The 17,969-nt window shown below is 39.4% G+C and overlaps 1 protein-coding gene across 10 annotated transcripts in view; it reads left to right on the forward strand.

Moving 5' to 3' along the window:
* DOCK3 (dedicator of cytokinesis 3) overlaps nt 1-17,969 on the forward strand; it is a 184,152-nt gene that overhangs the window by 21,588 nt on the left and 144,595 nt on the right. For all 10 annotated transcript variants that reach the window (XM_085072932.1, XM_085072929.1, XM_085072930.1 and 7 more), the window contains exons 3-5: nt 6,187-6,227; nt 8,068-8,123; nt 10,380-10,476. In XM_085072932.1, coding sequence (XP_084929058.1) covers nt 6,187-6,227; nt 8,068-8,123; nt 10,380-10,476 — 194 coding nt within the window. The remainder of the gene's footprint in view (nt 1-6,186; nt 6,228-8,067; nt 8,124-10,379; nt 10,477-17,969) is intronic.

Genomic DNA, 17,969 nt, shown 5'->3' on the forward strand with positions numbered 1-17,969 from the left:
GGTCACTGCTGTGATAGTCACAGAAGTTCCATTGCTGTTTCAGCTTCACTTCTTGGAATAGTTTATGCATAATTGTCTGCAGCAGGGATTTTGCTGTCTGAAAAGATTCACATACACAAAAACTTTTAGTGATGTGAAGTATGATTCTGGAGACTCACTGAAGAAGGCTGACAAAGTTTCAGATAGTAGCTGTACTTCTGAATGTGCTTATTTTAATCATAATAACTTACTGAATAGCTGTATTTGTATTACAAAAGAACAAGTGCTCTTCTGTAGTGACTGGTGTAAGAAGCAGCCCCTGCTTTTAGAGCAATTGAATGAAAGGAGGGAATTTCCTATTTCAAGATTTTGTGTATCACTGCAGCTACGTTTTATAGATACTTGCAGAGGAAAGAAACAAATGTAGGTGCATACACACACACAGACACACATATTTGTCTCTAAGGTTAATAAATATGAATACCAATTGATAATACATGTAAAAATATCATGGTTGTCTATGCATTTTTAAATGAAATGCAGTGAAATACAGTTGTCTTTGTTAATATGGATCTCGTTCCCATGCTTGAAATTGGAACTTTTGGATTTTCACAGATTTCTGTGCCTGCTCCTGTGTGTGCCTTCATACCAGACCACACATATCTAAATCACTGTTTTTTAATCCTGCCTAAGTCTGACAAAGGCCTCCCACTGCCCACTATCCCAGTGATTCAAACCCTTGGACTTGGCGCCTGCCTTTCCTCTGAAGCTACCAAAGGCTCCACCCGTGTTTCCACCAAACATGAACCATCTGTCAAGCTTGTGGTGTTGTTACCAGGGTGGGTCTGTAGTTGCTGCTTGCACAAAGGACTCCCAGATCCTTGACTGGTCTCACTCTTGTTCATCAGGACACCAGTTGGACCTGTGCTTGTCATTCTCAGCTTTCCCCCCCTCTGAGCCCTTCCACTTAGGATCTTAGCAGTGAGGGAGAACTGAAACACCAAGTGGAGTTCTCTGCTCTGCCTGCTATGCCTTGAGCAGCATGGCAATAGTGTGGCACTGAAAGATGGAGTTTTCTTTTGTCAAGTGGCAAAGCGTGAGCACACTTCTGGTTTGAAATACACATTTGCACTGTGCATTCTAAAGAGCCCTGTTGTTGAAGTCACATGGCTATTGCCCTGCCACAGGCAGTAGCTGTCAGTAACTGGTGGCATTCAGAGTAAATTGAAAATGTCTGTTTTGTCCATTTGTTTTTATTGCTAGAGGGCCATTTTCTTTAGATTGAAAATGCTGTAACTTCAGTAACTGTAATTATTACCTTGAGGATTTTGTATATTCAGTGAAGAATGGAAACACTCGCTGATGCCTGAAGCACCAGTTAAAAGAATATTATCTTACCCGTGCAAATTCTGCTGTACACACAAGTATTTATCTACACCATTTTCACGCGTGTACGTTAATAACTGTGTTCTAAAACCATGCCTAATATATATTTAAAGTTTTCCACTGTTATTCCAGCAGGGATGGCATGGTCAAAATAAGTGTTTCTGGTATTCGGGACACTTAAGCAGCAGATAAAACTTGCAATTGGGTTTTTTTAAATTCTTCATTAATTCAATGTGCTTGAGAAGCGGTGCCTTTGCCACACTTCCAAGTTGTGCCATACAGATGAGGGAGGAATCCCACTTCAGGCTGTCAGTGCTGTGGGAGCCCTGCAGGTTTCTTTCCACCTGAGTCAGGAGCTGCGTGGGTTAAAATGACTCCTTCCCAGTAGTTTGTGTTTGTCCTGAGGAGGATGTCTCCACTGAGATATCCCCTTTTCTGTTTGCTTTTTCCCCTCTCTTCATCCTTTTTTTCCTTCTTTGCCTTTTGTGGAATTTGCCTATGGAATTGAAGCCTCTTGGACCCACACCTCTGCTGCGGCAGATCTTGCCCATTACTGAAAGTCATCTTTCCGAGCACAGGAGTGCCTTCTTGACAGCCCTCTGGCTAATGCCAAGACAAAACCCATCCCATCTCTCTTTGCCTTTTGTTGTGGCATCTCTGGCAGCGTTATCAGCATATTCCTGTGGCTGTGCTGGCACGAGGCTGCTCCCTGACGTGGTGCTGGAAGGCTGGGCCAGGGTTTATCTGCCGCTCCTCCTGCCCGGCACTCCGGAGCAGCAAGCTCAGGACAGAATGCTCTTGGCATTGGGAAGCTTTTGCTGAGCACTGCTCCTGTCCCTCTCCTGGGTCACTCTGGGTGCCTTAGCTCTGCACAGCAGGTCACATGCAGATTACAAGGTAAAAGCAATTGTTAGTTGGTTTGTATATGCAAAAGACAGCTTTGCTCCAGGTTTGAGGGTTACTCATGTTACTGCCAAGTACACTTATTTTTGTAGGACAAGGAATGCTCAACTTCTGTAGCAGATTCTACTGGCAGTACTTTATTTAAAAATGAACTTTACCTTTAGGATTTACCATAAGTACTTACGTAATTTGTTTACAGAACTTTGTTTACCAAGAAATTATATGCGGAATTTATTTTTTCCTGCAGTCTGCAGCTCATGATTCTTTATTTAACCCTGATACTTGATCTTTATTTTTCTCAAAAAGAGATCAATATCTTTCAATTTTGCTTTTCTGTCAGGGAGTCCTCTAAAGGGGTGAGCTTTTTCCATGTGGCAGACCTCCTGTGGATTAAATGGAAATCTGAAAAAGCTTATGAGATGACTTTTAGAAAGAATGTCCTGTTTTGTTCAAGACCCTTTCAAGTAAAGATCAAAAAATCATCGGTAGCTCTTCTATTCACTGAAATGAAGAGACTGAGATGTGCAGGACTGCCCCAGAGCTCCTTCTGCAATTTAAGTAGGGCTGCACTATTGCTGAGACTCGTGAGTGTGACACGCTTTTGCAAAGATAGATTTTCAGTCTTTGTCCAACAGTTTGCAGATTCTCTAATGTGACTTCAAGTTTCCCCCACTGTGGATTTCCGTAGGTACAGGTAGTTTTGGAATGGCACTTCAGATAAACTAACTTTCGGTTTTCTTATAGCAAATGATGTGGACTATCCCTTTGGCTGATTCAGGTCAGCTATCCAAGCTCCCAACATCATTGAAGGCATGATCGATCATTGTTTCACATTAATTTATTCACAAAATTCTTGTCACTTCATAGCTGTGTTTTTCCGCTTCTTGATTTTAAATCCCATCTTTTTCACCATTTCTGTGAAGTCAATACGCTCTAAAGGCCATATGTCAGTTATAAATGGATGCCATAACTCTGAAATATTAGCACTTATTATTTGCAGTGCAATGACATCTAAACCTGTTGGTCGGGTTGTGTCTAACCAGGGGGTGCTTGTTGGGATCACAGTTAGCTGAAGTACCTGCCTGCATTTAATGACTCCTGTCATTAAATCCTCCAAAACAAATGCTCTTTAAAATAAATGATTACATCAATATTAATGTATTTAAGACTAATTCCAGAATGCAGGTTTAGGTCATTTTAGGGAATAATGCAATGCAGATGCAATTTTCTAAATGTGCCTTTAAAAAAAAAAAGCATAGTACCTTTTCTCATAGCTTTTACTTTGAGATACAGAATTAGTTGTGCATTTTACAATGTAGGGCTTTCAGGTTCTGCTGAGCTCTTTGGCTGTCTCTGAGGTTCTTTGGCTGTCTCTTGCTTGCACGGAGTTGGAGGAAACTGAAAATAGAGGAAGGTGACTTAACCATATTAAAAAAGAAAAATTAAAAGAAAGAACAACTAAGATCTGGAGAGCACAGTTTATAAGATTAAAGGGAAATAGAACTACTTTTCAAATATATGAAGGTAACTACAAAAAGGAAGTCAACAACAAGTTCTCCATAATGTCCAAAAGAAAAGAATCAATAATTCAAATAGCATCAAAGAAAGTTCAGGTTATGAAGTGTATGTATGTTGTCTGAACCACTGAAATAGATTGTCCAGTGAGGATTTGCCATCTCCACTTGACATAAATATGCCAGATTTTCAAGTATTATACCACAATTTCAGTGTTACATGCAGTTTTGCTGGCCAGTGTTGATCTGTGGAAGAAATTTCTTCTAAAAAGGTGCCAGTGCAACACCACTGCTTTCAAACTGGTCTGTGGGGAGTAGCAGAAATACAGTTTCCTTGGGATTTGGTGCAGAAATACCTTGGAATCTAGGTTTACAGAAGAGATCATTTTCCACAGACAAGGAATGCTGTTATTCAGTCCTGATAATAAATTGTTGGACACTGTTTAAACCAGACTAAATGTGAGGAGACATTTAGAGACAAAGCTTGGATGAGCTGGGTGATTTCTCAGGGTCCTTCCCTGCCTGTTTCACTACTCTGTAAACACACAGCTTGTAAGCTTTGAGAATTTGTTTTGAAATGAAGAAAAAAACCCTCAGAAATGAGATAGTTTTTGGAAATATATTTCATTTACTACCCTGCAGATTTAAGTTATTGATGGTTACCCTCTTTACTGGGTTTTGTTCTTTTACAGGTCTATTCACAAACTTGGATAAAACCCCTTTTTTTCCCCATTTACCAAGAAGTTTGTTATTCTGTTTGTCTTAGAGCTTAAATGTCTGGTTGTTTCTGAGGTACAGACTGTATTTAATATTAGTAACAGTGAATCACAGGATAAATGCATTTATTTTTTTCTGTGACCTTAAAAATATGCAGCATCTGTTGCTCAAAAGCAGGTGTGGGCACAGTTGTGTGGAGTTCTAGAAACCACTCCTTAAGGATCTGTCTGTGTTGTTTGTGCACATTTGTTTATATTTATATGATTGCACTGAAGTTTGATCAACTAAAATAGACTCAAAACAACAGTAATTTTTAAAAGATAATCAACTATTTCACAGGAAAACAAATCTTTGTGTTATATCCTATGTTCATGAGAAATTTGTGTGATGAAGTAGATGGATTTTAATTTTTTCCATAATAAGGTTTGCAGTTGTCTTGAATTTGTCAGTTATTTTATTTTATATTGTCTGATATGCCTTTTTTAAAACAAAATAAAAATTCAAGACTATCAGGCTGTCTTTAAAACAAATTCAAGGCCTTCTTCCCTACATCTGAGCCTCTCAATGAGGCTCTTGTCATAATTCAGCCAAATCTGAAGTCCTTTTTCTGAGAGAGACAAAATACCCAGTTACCTTGTTCTCGTCTTCTCTATTTCCCATAGCTAATTACTGACAGGTTTTGCTGGTGCAATTTTAAGTAAGGAGGGGGAATAAGTAGGAAGTTTCTGGGAAAATGAGAGAACTTTTTATGGCAAGTGGATTTAGCTGATGTGGAAGTGTTGGCTTTTGGCCATGCCTGTCTGACACTGGCTGCAGCTGATAATGACCCTTGAAGGCTGAACCTGGGTTGGAGCTGGGCCTGGCCAGGTTTGCTCAGGAATTTTGGATGGCCAGGCCCCCTTCCCAGAAGTGGCACTCACCATCCCCCCATACTGCTGGGGCTGTTCCAGCTCCAGGGTGCTCCTTTTCCGCTCCTCAGCTGCGGGAGGTTTTCGGCTGCTTTTTTCCAGGTTGAATCCTGCAGTGAGGATGCAATCACTGCCACCTGTATGAAGTAGCAGGAACTAGGTTCTTCTGTTTAACTTGCAGCCCTAGCAGCTTTGTGTTTTACTCCTCATTTATTGTCCTGTCTGGAGCTGTTTCCTGATGGGGGAATACAAGAATAATAATGGGGTTTGTAAATTAGATCCTGAAGCCTGTTCTCTAGTCAGACATACGTAAGACCAGACACATGCAAAGAATTTATATTTGTTTAAACCACATTAGAAATGTATGATAATGGCTTTTACAGGTTTCTGAAGTCTGGAGATTTTGTCAAGATAAACACTGCAACAAAACTCATGAGCCAGCCTGGAAGAGAAGTGTTCAGTGCAGACTTTTCCCTGAGTGCTGAATGAATTTTTGCCACACTGACTAATGTTTGTTAGTACAGGAACTAACTAAGCTGCTTTTATTCCTGGTGGGAAGAAACAAGAGCATTCCAGGTTAAGTGTTTCTCATCATTGCAAAGCAAAATAAAAACAATTTTAAAAAGAACCCTAACAAAAAAGTCTTTTAAAAATGTGACCTGTGTGAGGCACAGCTGGTTTTTGAGATGATCTCAGCAGCTGCATAGTTTTAGTCAGTTTGCTTCTGTGTAAAGACAGCAGTTCCACACATAATAATAATGTGTTTTATCTGGTTTCAGGTTGGTACAGAGGTGTTTCCATTAAGAAGCCCAATGTCAAGGTAAGTGTGAATACATTTTTTAATCTAGTGGGAGATTAAATCTATTTTGCTGTTGCAACCCAGTAAACTTTTCATTTTCCTTCTCTAACTTCCTGTGGGAGGATTGGGTTTCTTTATAAATTGAGTGATACTCGTTAATCACTCAAAGGATCAGAAACCTTCCTGACATATAACATTTTTTCAACATTTATAAATCTCATCCAATTTGATCCTCTCCACCTTCCTTCCCTAAGAAAAGCATAGGTGGGTGATATTGCATTGCTTTAATGCAGCATTTTTAAAGAACACATGAAGTTGAATTATTAATCTAAGCCAACTTTGAAAAAGATATGTTGAAAAAGGATTTTGTAAGTTGGGTTTTGGGGTTTTTTCAGATTTTTACAGTTTAGCCATAGTATTTGGTTATTTTCCATTTTTTCCTGTCATATTTGCTCTTTGGGAACTTTTTTGACTGTTCTGGTGTGATTGTTTTTTTTTTTTTTGTGAGTGCTTCTAAGTTTTTGCAAATGTTTGTATCCAAACATGCCAATAGGTGCTTCTATGTGAGCTTCACTTCATTATATGTTGGTTTAAATATTGCTTATATTTAAAGAGAGAAGAGTACCAAATTCCTCATGTTTACCTGTATTATGGAACATAACATTACCTGTATTACATTGTCATGACTATAATACTCTTTTAATGAAACATGTGCAGTCACTGTATGTGTTGGTGCCTCTACTTGTGTACATGGTCAGTTTTGATAGGAGAGCCCTTCAAACCTTCCCTGCTTTCTTAGATACCAGAAATAAGCAGCATTAACTGGAAGTGAACCAAACAAGAAACTGAAATATCATTTCTTCCTTTCCTGGGTTTTCATGTGGCTGAAAGCAAACACATTTACGGTTTTCCTGATGAAGCCATTCCTCTTAGATTTAGCTTTTCTCCTTCTGTAATTTTAATCTTGCCTGTGAAAAAGAAGGAATTTATCTTAGTATTTGGAATCCTCTTTACGTAGTGTTCTTTCAGCCCTGCCCACCACCCTCCAAATTTTTCTTCCTAAATTGTATAGTTTTAAAGCTCTAAAAATTGAAAACCCACACTCGGTTTCTGACATTTTGTCACAGGCTGTCAGCTGGTTTTTAATCCAAAGATTTCCAATGCTGCTTTTGTATTTCCCACTGAAGTGCAGGTTGCAGTTCTTACCCACTGACAGACTTTCTTGTGAGCATTCAAGGCCATGTGCTTTACGGAGATTGTGGAACACTGGGAAAAGGTTGGATTAAATTACTTCTTTTCCCCATGTCTCAACACACAAAAGCACACTGGCACAGGCAAGGTCAGAGTCCAGCCCTCATGGGAACAGTAAAAGGCAAATAACCAGAAGTATCCCAAGTGGGTTTGAACAGCTTTTACTTGGAAGGAGGGAGGAAAACATAGCTCCAGGGAATGCAAGTAATAGAATACTTCTGTCCATAGTGAGCTCAATGCAAATTTGATGGTGGGCTTTTAGTCTTTGTTTAATTTGTCTTTTTAAACCTCTGTCTGTGTCACCCCTAATGCAGCATCCTGACACAGGCCTGCTCTGGGAGCTGCTGGTGCTGTGCTGCAAACTGCAAAATAGCTGCTTTTCTGATCTTTCCAAGTGGAGGTTTGGTCCAGTGTGGTGTCCTGGTCTAAGACAGACTGCAACAGTCAATAGTTACTGATTTGAATGTTGAGTTTGGATGGGCAGCTTTGACACAGTGGTTGTTTGGGGGTTTTGTAATAGATGTGTTGGCAGTTACTTATTGTGGTTTAGGTTACCAATGCTAATAAATGCTAATGTATTTTTCTAACAACAGATTTTTTTCTCTTGCAGGGGATATTTCCTGCAAATTATATTCACTTGAAAAAGGCAATTGTCAGTAACAGAGGGTGAGTATTTTTCCTTCTTTCTAAGAAGCCACAGTTGTTCTGAAGGGAAACAAACAATTATTGAAACTTACAGAGACATTTTAGTTCATTGTATTTTTTTTGTGTATGAGTGTTTGAAAATGAAATGTAATTCTACAGAATTTGGTGAGGGGGGGTTGTTTGTTTTTAATATGGCAAGAATCAGGTCTGGTTACCCTTGTTTGCTTTTGCTCATAAAATTGCAACTTCAGAGGTATCATCTGAAACACAATCATTTAAAGAACTCTACTTACATTCTTACATTTCTGCTTGTTCTCTCACTGGAAAAATTCTGTATTTTCCTGATTGTTATGTTACCAGTCAGCAGAGTGCTCATTTAGCTACAGATTTTCAGAGTCATAGCTGACAGGTAGTTGTGTCACCTTGAACCTTTTCAAAGGGATCCAGCCCTCCCCACCTCACCCAAAGAGTGACTGAAGTTCACTGCTGAAAACTTCTGCCCTTCTCTTTGTTTGTAGCTCACATGTTGCTGGTGGTAGATTTATTTCAGTTCATGTGAGCAGCACTGCTGGCAGTGACATGGCAGAGAAGTTACTGAGTGGGGCCTCTGGAACTTCCAAAGTTTCTTCTGAGATTGACTGAGACTCCTGACATCATTATCTTGTGTATTCATGGCTGCTTTTACTTGCATGTTCTAGATAAAGCTGCTGTAGGGAGATTTATAAGTGCAGCATTTCAGATAGTGACCCGAGGCAACAAATTAAATGTGGAAGATAAAATGTATTAAATGGCACTTAGTGAAGTACCTGCAGAAAACCAAGTGACTTCTGATAGTCTTGAATTGTGTTTGTTCCCAAAAGGCCTCAGTAAAGGTTTTAAGGGCAGCTGGAATACTGATGCTTCATAATTTTGCGGTGTAATAAAATGACATATATCGCATAGGATAACCAGTCCTAATGTGTATTCTCTTTAGGGGAAGGAGCAGTTTCCTGTGATCTGTAGTTAATAAGTACTTGATGTTAGTTTAGGGTTGTGAAGGGCAACCAGTTCAGGATATTTAGGTACTTACTAGGAAAAATGATGTACTGTTTAAGTATTAAAGCCTAGTAAACCATTGATGCGACAGAATGAAATGCAGCTCTGAACCAGAGGGTCATGGTTATTTCATGTTTTGGTAAAAAATTCTGTATTTAAGAATACTCCAAGTGTCACTATAAGCATTTGCAAAATAAGAGAGCATGTGTTTAACCTGGCAGGTGGCTGAACATCCCACAGCCACCTGCTTGCTGCCACCTGCCCTTCCCAAACATCCCTAGAGACATACAGAGACTGTCCATGGGGCTGGAGCTCCTCCCATGTGAGGACAGGCTGGGAGAGATGGGGTTGTTCAGCTTGGAGGGGAGAGAAAGTTCTGGGCAGAGCTGTCTGTGGCCTTTCAGTATCTAAAGGGGGCTTGTAAGATGATGGGGACAGGCCTTTTGGCAGGGTCTGTAGGAACTGGACGAGGGGTGATGGTTTCAGATTTAAGGAAGACATGTTTTATGCTGAGGGTAGTGAAACATTGGCACAGTTTGCCCAGGGAGGACGTGGCTGCTCCATCCCCGGAAGTGTCCAAGGGCAGGTTGGATGGGGTTTGGAGCAATCTGGGATAGTGGAAGGTGTCTCTGGCTATGGCAGGAGGGTGGAATGAGATGAGCTTTAAGGTCCCTTACAATCCAAATCAGCCTTGTGGTTCTCCTTTAATGCTTTTGGGAAATGTTGGCCAGAAAGGGCCAAATTCTTTTGATTAAAAGACGGATCACTCAGGTTTCATCTGCAATGTTGAAAAGGCCTTCTGGATAGGACAGTTTAGTAGATAGCAGGTATTTTGGGTAGTTTTGGTATTGGCCAACATTATTGGAGGGGGAAAAAAGGATTGGACTGTCTTAGAGAAGGGACCCAAATTGTGAAGCACCCCACTTTACAGGCAAGTTTATTTATCATGTTGTAATAATGAAAACTTTTCATTGACCTTGATTAGAATGGAATTATGTATTTTAAATAGGTAACTAGGAAATGCTTCACATAAGCTTAATCTGCGGAATGTAATGGAGAAACAGTTGCTGTGACTCTGAAGTTGCTTCAGTCTTAGAACAGACGAAGTGATCCTCTTAAGATATTATCCCTTATATTGAATAAATTCAAGTTCTAGCATTTTACAAATTACTTTGCAGACACATGTCTTTCTCTACCTTTTCCAGGTTACATTTCCTAATTTCCCCCTTCTTTTTTCTATAGGCAATATGAAACAGTTGTTCCTCTTGAAGATTCTGTGGTGACTGAAGTGACAGCGACGCTGCAGGAATGGGCCGTGCTCTGGAAACAGCTGTATGTGGTAAGAGCAGTGCTCCTCTTTGCACATCTCAAATACCCTGGGAGAAGTGTTGTCCACCCAGAAACAATCAGAATCAATATCAGAATTGCTGGATTCCTTGTATTTAATGGGGGTTCCCTAACTGCAGAATCACTGATCATGGGAGAGTCAATGGGCTATATTGGAAATTTCAGCAGTTCTGAAATTCTACCTTCAGGTCTGAAAGCTTCATTGTTATAAAAATAACCCAACAATTTTAAAGTGTTATTAAATATGTAAAAAATAATATAAGACTTCTATAAGTCCCATCAAGGATCAAAGAATTATTCAGCACAGTTTGTAAGTATTTGTTTTGGTGTCTAGAATCTGAGAGAAGAAGAACTCAAACTGTGGGAGGTTTTGTACAATTGTTCCTCCATAAATTAGAAATAAACACTAGGATAAGGGTATTGAGTTTTATACACATCTATTTTATATAATTTTCAGTTGCTGCTACATAATGTCTCCTACTTCTGCTTTCATCCTTCTTCTTGTCTTACATTTTAATAGCCAAAGCCCATGAAACATCAGATAAAAAACTTGAACATTTGAAGGTATTTTTTCCTGGTTTTTATTTTCTCTCTTTTAGCTTAGTAATTGCAAGCCTTAACTGTAGGATTAGGATCAAGAACTGTAGGTGGTCTAAGCCTGCATTTCCTTTCTCTCCTTCCTTTAGAAGCTGTAGAGCTTCCTTTAGCTCCACATAGAGTTGCAGCAGCTTTGTTTCCTCATTTAAACTCAAAGTGACAGTAGTTACATATCTAGGAAATAAACCCAGGAAAGATCCCATGCAGTGAGTCTAGTGCATCTCCAGCATAACCAAGTGTGTTCTGTGCTGCCTTCAAAAAAGCAATCAACTCTTACGAAATTAGTTTTATTTCTGTTGGTCCCAGTTCTTCTCTGGGGTCATATGTCCCTGGAAGCCTTTTCTGGGGAAGGAGCATCTGATCTAATGGAGGAGGGCAGGGGACATGGTGTGTACACTTTGTTATACCACTTTACACCCAGTACTCCTTTCTCCATTTCACATCTTACTGCTCTGGTATATGGGAATAAAGTAATCTTTTCTGTTTTATTCCTGTAAGATTTTTTTTTCCTTCTCTCCCCAGTGTCAGCTGAAAATGACAACAGTAATACTGGCAATGGTATTAAATTGGAAAAAGGGGAATCATTTTACCTACAAATGAGTTAAACTTCCTTTCTTCTAATGTATTTCTCTTTTATTGTTAACACCAGTTCCTTGAGGGGAAGGAGGGAGAAAGCTCTAGCTATAAACTTTCATTTAGTGATTTTTCTTTCTGGGACTGCTTTCTATTGTAGCTCATTATATTTCTTATAACATTGCACAAAACGTTATTGTATTCTTAAATAACAGGGGAAAGAATTTACTGTTTTCATAGAACTTTGGAAGGAGGCATCTGCTCCATGACAAGAAGAAATTGGCAGAGTTTCTGAGTAGAAAATACATTGTTTTGTGTCGTGGGCATTTATTTCCAAAAATAAAAATATTAAAATGTTCTAATATAGAAATAATCACAGAATTGTTTAGTTTGGAAGGGACTTCTTGAGATCATCAGCTGCCTTTTCAAGCAGGGTCAGCAAGACCGGGGTGACAGGACTGCATCAGTCAGGTTTTGAGTTCCTTCTGAATGGAGACTCCCCAACTTCCCTGGGCCAAGCTGCCAGTGTTGACCACCTTCAGTGATTTCTTAAGCTACAGGCCACTGATAAAGTACCACAGCCTTCCTGACATTAGAACAAGTTACACGACGGTTAAGTGGGTAACAGACATTTGTCCCACTTACGGGCTGTGGAAGCCTGAGGAAATGCACTGAGGTGTCTGTGGCAGAGCTGGGATTTGGATTTTATCCTTGGTGTTCAGGCTGGAAGCTGTGTAAGGACATACCTTAAAATATATTGAAAGATTAAATGGAAATCCTTGTTTGTTGTTGGATCAGCACCAGCAGAAATTTTTATTATTCCCAAACTGTAAGAAGAACCATCTAAGAAATGTAATTAATGTTATTTATCATGCTGCTGTGCCTAGTCAGCTTTGTAGAAAAGCTTTGTTACTGTAGGGGAAATTCAAGTGCTGTTGTTGCACAGAAACTCTCAGTAGGTCAGTGCCTGCAAAGGGCCCTTCACTGGTCACTGGGACTGCCCTGGGACAGCTGCCAAACCATGTGGGTAGCCTCTCTGAACATCTCTAAATAGGCTCAAATGTTCATCTCATGCTTTTTGGTGAACTCCCTACTTGGATTATGGTTTGAACGACCAAGTTTGTTTCAATAAAAAATTCCCAGCTATTACCTTAGTAGTATTGTTGAGGTACATTGTAAGGTTTGAATTTGTCTCTCAGTGAAACAATAGGAGTTAGGATGTAATACCCAGGAAGCCTGCAGTGATTAAAACACTGCCTGGAGAGGGATGTTATGTTGTTCCAAGATAAGGAAGCTCTGCTGACAGAAAATTGGAGGGAAGAGGAGAAAAGTGAGAAATGGAAGGGTGAAGTAAAGTACAGCTTTGAGACAGTTGTAGAAAATTAGTTGGTGTAAAATATTGGGAATTTTCCTTGTTTTTTTCTGACCACAGAGAGTCTGTCCTAGTACTGGGAATAAACTGTGGGGAAGCTTGGATGGGTTTGAGTTACAGGAGTTGTGCAGCAATTTTAGTTTAGATGTCTGAGAAATATATATTAGAAAGATTAGGCTGAGATCATTGCACTGCACAGGGCTGTGATATTCTTGTAATTTTTGCTATCAAGGTGAAAGCCAAGTGTCAGTCTGAGGAGGAAAAGGCATTTGTCCATAATGAGTTCACACAGAAAGGGCTGTGCCTGAAATGAATTTGGAATAGAAAGATGTATGATGTGTTCTTTGCTGTCATAACACATTATGCTCTGAGTAGCTGGATTCTGATCATATAACCCTTTAAATGCTGACAAAACAGAAAGTTCTTTGAAAATGCCAGAGGATTTTCTCCAATTGGAAAGTGATACAAATAGTAGGGGGATGGAAACTATCAGAATCTGTTATTTATATTGGGTGGAGGTTTTTAGCAATAATGATACCCTTGTTAAAAATTCTATGCTTACTTAAAAATATTTTTTTATAATTGAGTAATTTGGAATGGAACTGAAATATTATTTAATAGAGAAGTAAAGATAATATTACTTTTATGGTTCTGGGGACATACTTCTTAAGTAGGGCCCATAGTGCTAGGACAAGGGGGTAATGGTTTTAAACAAAAAGAGGGGAGATTCACACTTAGTTACAAGGATGAAGAATTTTATTCTGAGGGTGGGGAGGCCCTGGCACAGGCTGCCCAGAGAAGCTATGGATGCCCCATCCCTGGAAGTGTCCAAGGCCAGGTTGGACAGGGCTTGGAGCAGCCTGGGATAGTGGAAGGTGTCCCTACCCATGGCAGGGGGCTGGAACTGGATAAGCTTTAAAGTCCCTTCCAACCCAAACCATTCTGTGGTTCTGCGAAAAGAGTAAACTTGCTCCTATTTGAATATGTAATCTGTGTGCAGACAATGCAGTGTCATGACACTGGAAAATGGAAAGCAGTTCTTTGCTTTCTGATCTGTCTGTAGCTAGGCTGTATCCTGTATTCAGGCTTCTAAGATGAGCACTGAAACAATGAGATTTAGTAGCTACTTTCTGGCAAAAAGGCGCCACTGTTCTATTTGACCTACTTGGTTTGGGTTTTCCTCCTTTCACTACCACTGTAAAAATCATTAGGAGGGAGTTCACAGTGTGAGTGTGGATCTCAGTGTTTAAAATCCATACTGTGTAGCCACTGGAGTTGCTGATAGTGTGGATAGAGTTACTGCTAACCACAACTGGCCAGATGTGTGTGTTTGTGAGTGTGTGTAACACACTCATGTGTTAGAGTTCCGTCAGTAGGTGCACAGACCCAACATCTTGTGTTATTGTTTTGCCTGGCTCTAATCCTCTGTTGTTCTTTAGATTCATTTGGACATAATAACTGTCCTTTTGTGAAAGCCTAAGAAATTTAGAAGAGGGTTTTACTTATTGTTTCCCAGTATTGCAAAGGCTATAAGCAAAAACTGCCAGTGATTCCCTACCCCAATACTGTACTTAATTTGGAGTGGAGGAGAAAGGAAAAGTGAGGTTGTTAGTGTACCACTATAAGCAGCTGAGCCTATTCCTGTGCCTACTCTGAAGGGACAAGGAAGAGGGAGCAGAAAAGCAAGAACAAACCTTGGGGAGACTTGTTTAGGCATAGAGGTGGATAAAGATGCAAAATTGCATTTGTTCCAGTGAAATGGGTGTGTACAGCTCTCAAGTAGTTGCCCAGACCAGTGTACTGACTTCTGTAGAGACAGCAAAGTGATACCAGTAAGGTTGTTAACTTTCTCTCTTACACTGTATGTGTTGATAAGATTTGTTATTTTTATACTACTTCTAAATAAAGGATCTGCAAGTTCTCTGTAAGCTTTTGTTAATTAGGTCAAACAAGACTCCTGTGAGTTGTTAAGTCAGCTAAGGAGATCACTGAAACTCACTGTTGGTGCACAGTAGCTATTTTAACTGTAAAAAAAATTCCTCAGAGTCTAAGATGTGATGTGAGGACTATTTCTGTTGAAAGAGCAGATGACTGTGGAGAGACCAAACATAATTGCCCAATTTAGAATTTGGTCAGATCAATAATATTAATTTGCTACTTTTATGCAAAGGGGAGCGGGGGATGTGTGGGGTGACTTCTTGTCTAGTTTCAGGACTAAGACCTAATGGTGTTGGGAATAGATGGAATTTTTGCCAGCTCAGTGTGAAACCAATTTCCCATTGGCTCCTTCTAAATTTCCTGAGGGATCCTATTAAGGAACAGAGTGCATAGCAGGACTTGGTGCAATTGCAGCTACGTGATTTGGGTGGTTTTGGGTGTCCTTAAATTGAAGCACTAGTTAAAACTTGTGTTGAAAAATGCCATTCACTCAATCACTAAGGTAGTTTACTCTTATGATGAGTGTTCTATGAGACATTTTTATTCAGTGAGATGTGCTTTGCTCTATATCTGATAAAACATGGAACTGCTGATGGATTTTCCAAAATATGTAGACAGAAAAGAATGTGACATGACCTAAAATGAATGTGCTGCATCTGAGGTCTGCATCAGCAGGTCTCCCTTCAAGGAACAGAATTTCTTCAAGTTGAGGCTGAGCATATTTCATACACTCTTGAGTTCAGTGCCAGCAAACTCCTAGAAAGATGAGGTACTTGTACGAAGACAGATGTACAGAAATAGCATTGCTTGTATACATGGCCCTCTTTCCCCTTTCTCATTTTCATGTAATTTTCAAGGTTACCTGCAAGTAGAAAATTCCTTTAGGCTGATTGTTCAGGTTTGTGAAAGAGGCATTTTAAAAGAATCTGAAGAGCTCATCTGGCCTCAGTTGACACTTACAGAGAGACTCTGAGTTATCACTTTACCAGACACGACTCTGGATAATAATGTTCAGCAGTGTTATGGATATTTTTATATCTTTCTATGTTTGGAGTGAAGGATGAATCTTCATGGAGTGACCAGGAGCTCAGATAGGAGTTTGAGGCAGCTGATAGTCTTGTTAAATTCTGCACAGCATATCAGGGTAACTATGAGTAAATATTTCCACTTCCAGGAGCATCTAGTTCTTCAGCTCCTCCAAGGGAGCAGTGCACTGAGAAATCATCTCATTGCTTAGCAACTGAATCTGAGGCTTTTAGCAGATTTGTTACTTGATTACTAGAAAATACTTGGAGATTTTTCTTGATTGGGTTGTGATGGATGTGTGAAGAATGATTTGGAGAATGCAGAGTGATGAACACTTCAGCACTGTATGCTAATGGTGGATATTTTTATAATTCACCATCTTTACTGAAGGAGGGGGAAGCTGGAGATAAGTCATGGAATGTCCCAGGTTGGAAGTGATCTCGAAATATCATCTGGCCCAACCTTTTGTCAGAAAGGGATCCTACATGAGATTATCTGGCACCATAAATCCAGTGAAAACTCTTAACCCAGTGAAAACTCTCCTGGTGCAGCTTGTGCCCGTTGCCCCTTGTCTTTTCCCTGTGTCTCCTTGCGGACTGAGAGCCTCCATCCTCTTTGTCAGGGAATGCTAGTACTGCAATGCTGGGATGAGATGGCCCTGAGATGTCTTTCACAGAGAGAGAGGACCCAGCTGCTTTTGTCTTTCCTCACAGTGCAGGATCTCCAGCCCTTGGATCATCTTTTTGCCCCTCCTCTGGACCTGCTCCTGTCTGTCACATCTTTCTTCAATTGTGGGGGACCAGAATAAAGACCTCAATGTAAAAGTGTCACAGTGTGATTTATATCTGCTCATTATCTTAGACAATTAGAGGGTTTTGTAGTTAAAATCAGAGTCTTTTACATTGCTTAGGTGTGTTGGAAAGTTGAGTAGAAGCCCTTCTCATGCTCTTAGAAACTGGGACTTGAATTTACATCAATTTATTAGCAATTGTCTCTTGGAGGTCTTTAGTGGATGTCATGACCTCTCTCTACATTTCTTCCTTGGAAGAGCAGTACTCGTGTAGAAATTACACTTTATATTTATTAGGTTCCTGCTATAAAATGCAATCTATTTCAGTACTTCTCCCCTTAGCACTAACTTACTGAAGTTCAGTTCAAGTGCTTCATATTTTAAGGTTATAACAGGTTCCCATAATTATTATTTTTTCCTTCCTTAATTTTAAGAAATTTAATGCAGTCAGTCTCTCATAGTGATTTGTGAAGACTCTGAGCTTTAAGGAATTAAAAGTAGGTGTAAGTTTTTAGGAGAGTAAAATAAGGTTAGTTTGTAAGCTAGTCTTTTACCATTAAAATCTGAAAAATTATTATAATTGATTTTCAAATTACTTTGCTTTGAAGACCACAGGATTTTATGGCAGTTTATTTGGTTTAAACAGCAGTATAACAAGGAGCCATATATGCAGTACCTTTCATTTACTGCCACATACAGATTTATGGTATCATTTAAGATTATTAGGATCAACTAGACAGTTTTTATGTATTTTCAAACAAACAAAAGGTTGACTGTAAAACAAAAACTGTAAACTGTCAATCAAACTGTGTGGGAGGAATATATGCTTTGAGTTACCATGGAGATGGATAGATTTTAATAGATTTTAAAAGTAAAGACAGAATTAAATGTAAGTCACCTTCTGGTGTCCTTTGCAGGTCCTACTGTGACAAACTACATGCAGGGTATTTTATAATTTCTTGCTTTGTAGGGAAATTTTATTTAGTCATTGATATGGGGGGTTATAATTTGCTCTTTTGTTTTGGTAAATAAAACAGAGTAGTTGTATTACTGATACTGACATTCATAGCAAATTATGAGAAGATTTGGAGGGGTTTTTTTAGATTAAAGTTTTCAAGTATTAGCTGGTTTGTAGTTAACAAAGAGCTCTTGTCTGTTAGAACAGTATCCAGTGTGCATGCTGCAGACA

The sequence above is a fragment of the Lichenostomus cassidix genome, chromosome 12 (genome assembly GCF_008360975.1).
Source record: "Lichenostomus cassidix isolate B80296 chromosome 12, HeHo_3.0, whole genome shotgun sequence".
In the NCBI taxonomy this organism is placed as follows: domain Eukaryota; kingdom Metazoa; phylum Chordata; class Aves; order Passeriformes; family Meliphagidae; genus Lichenostomus; species Lichenostomus cassidix.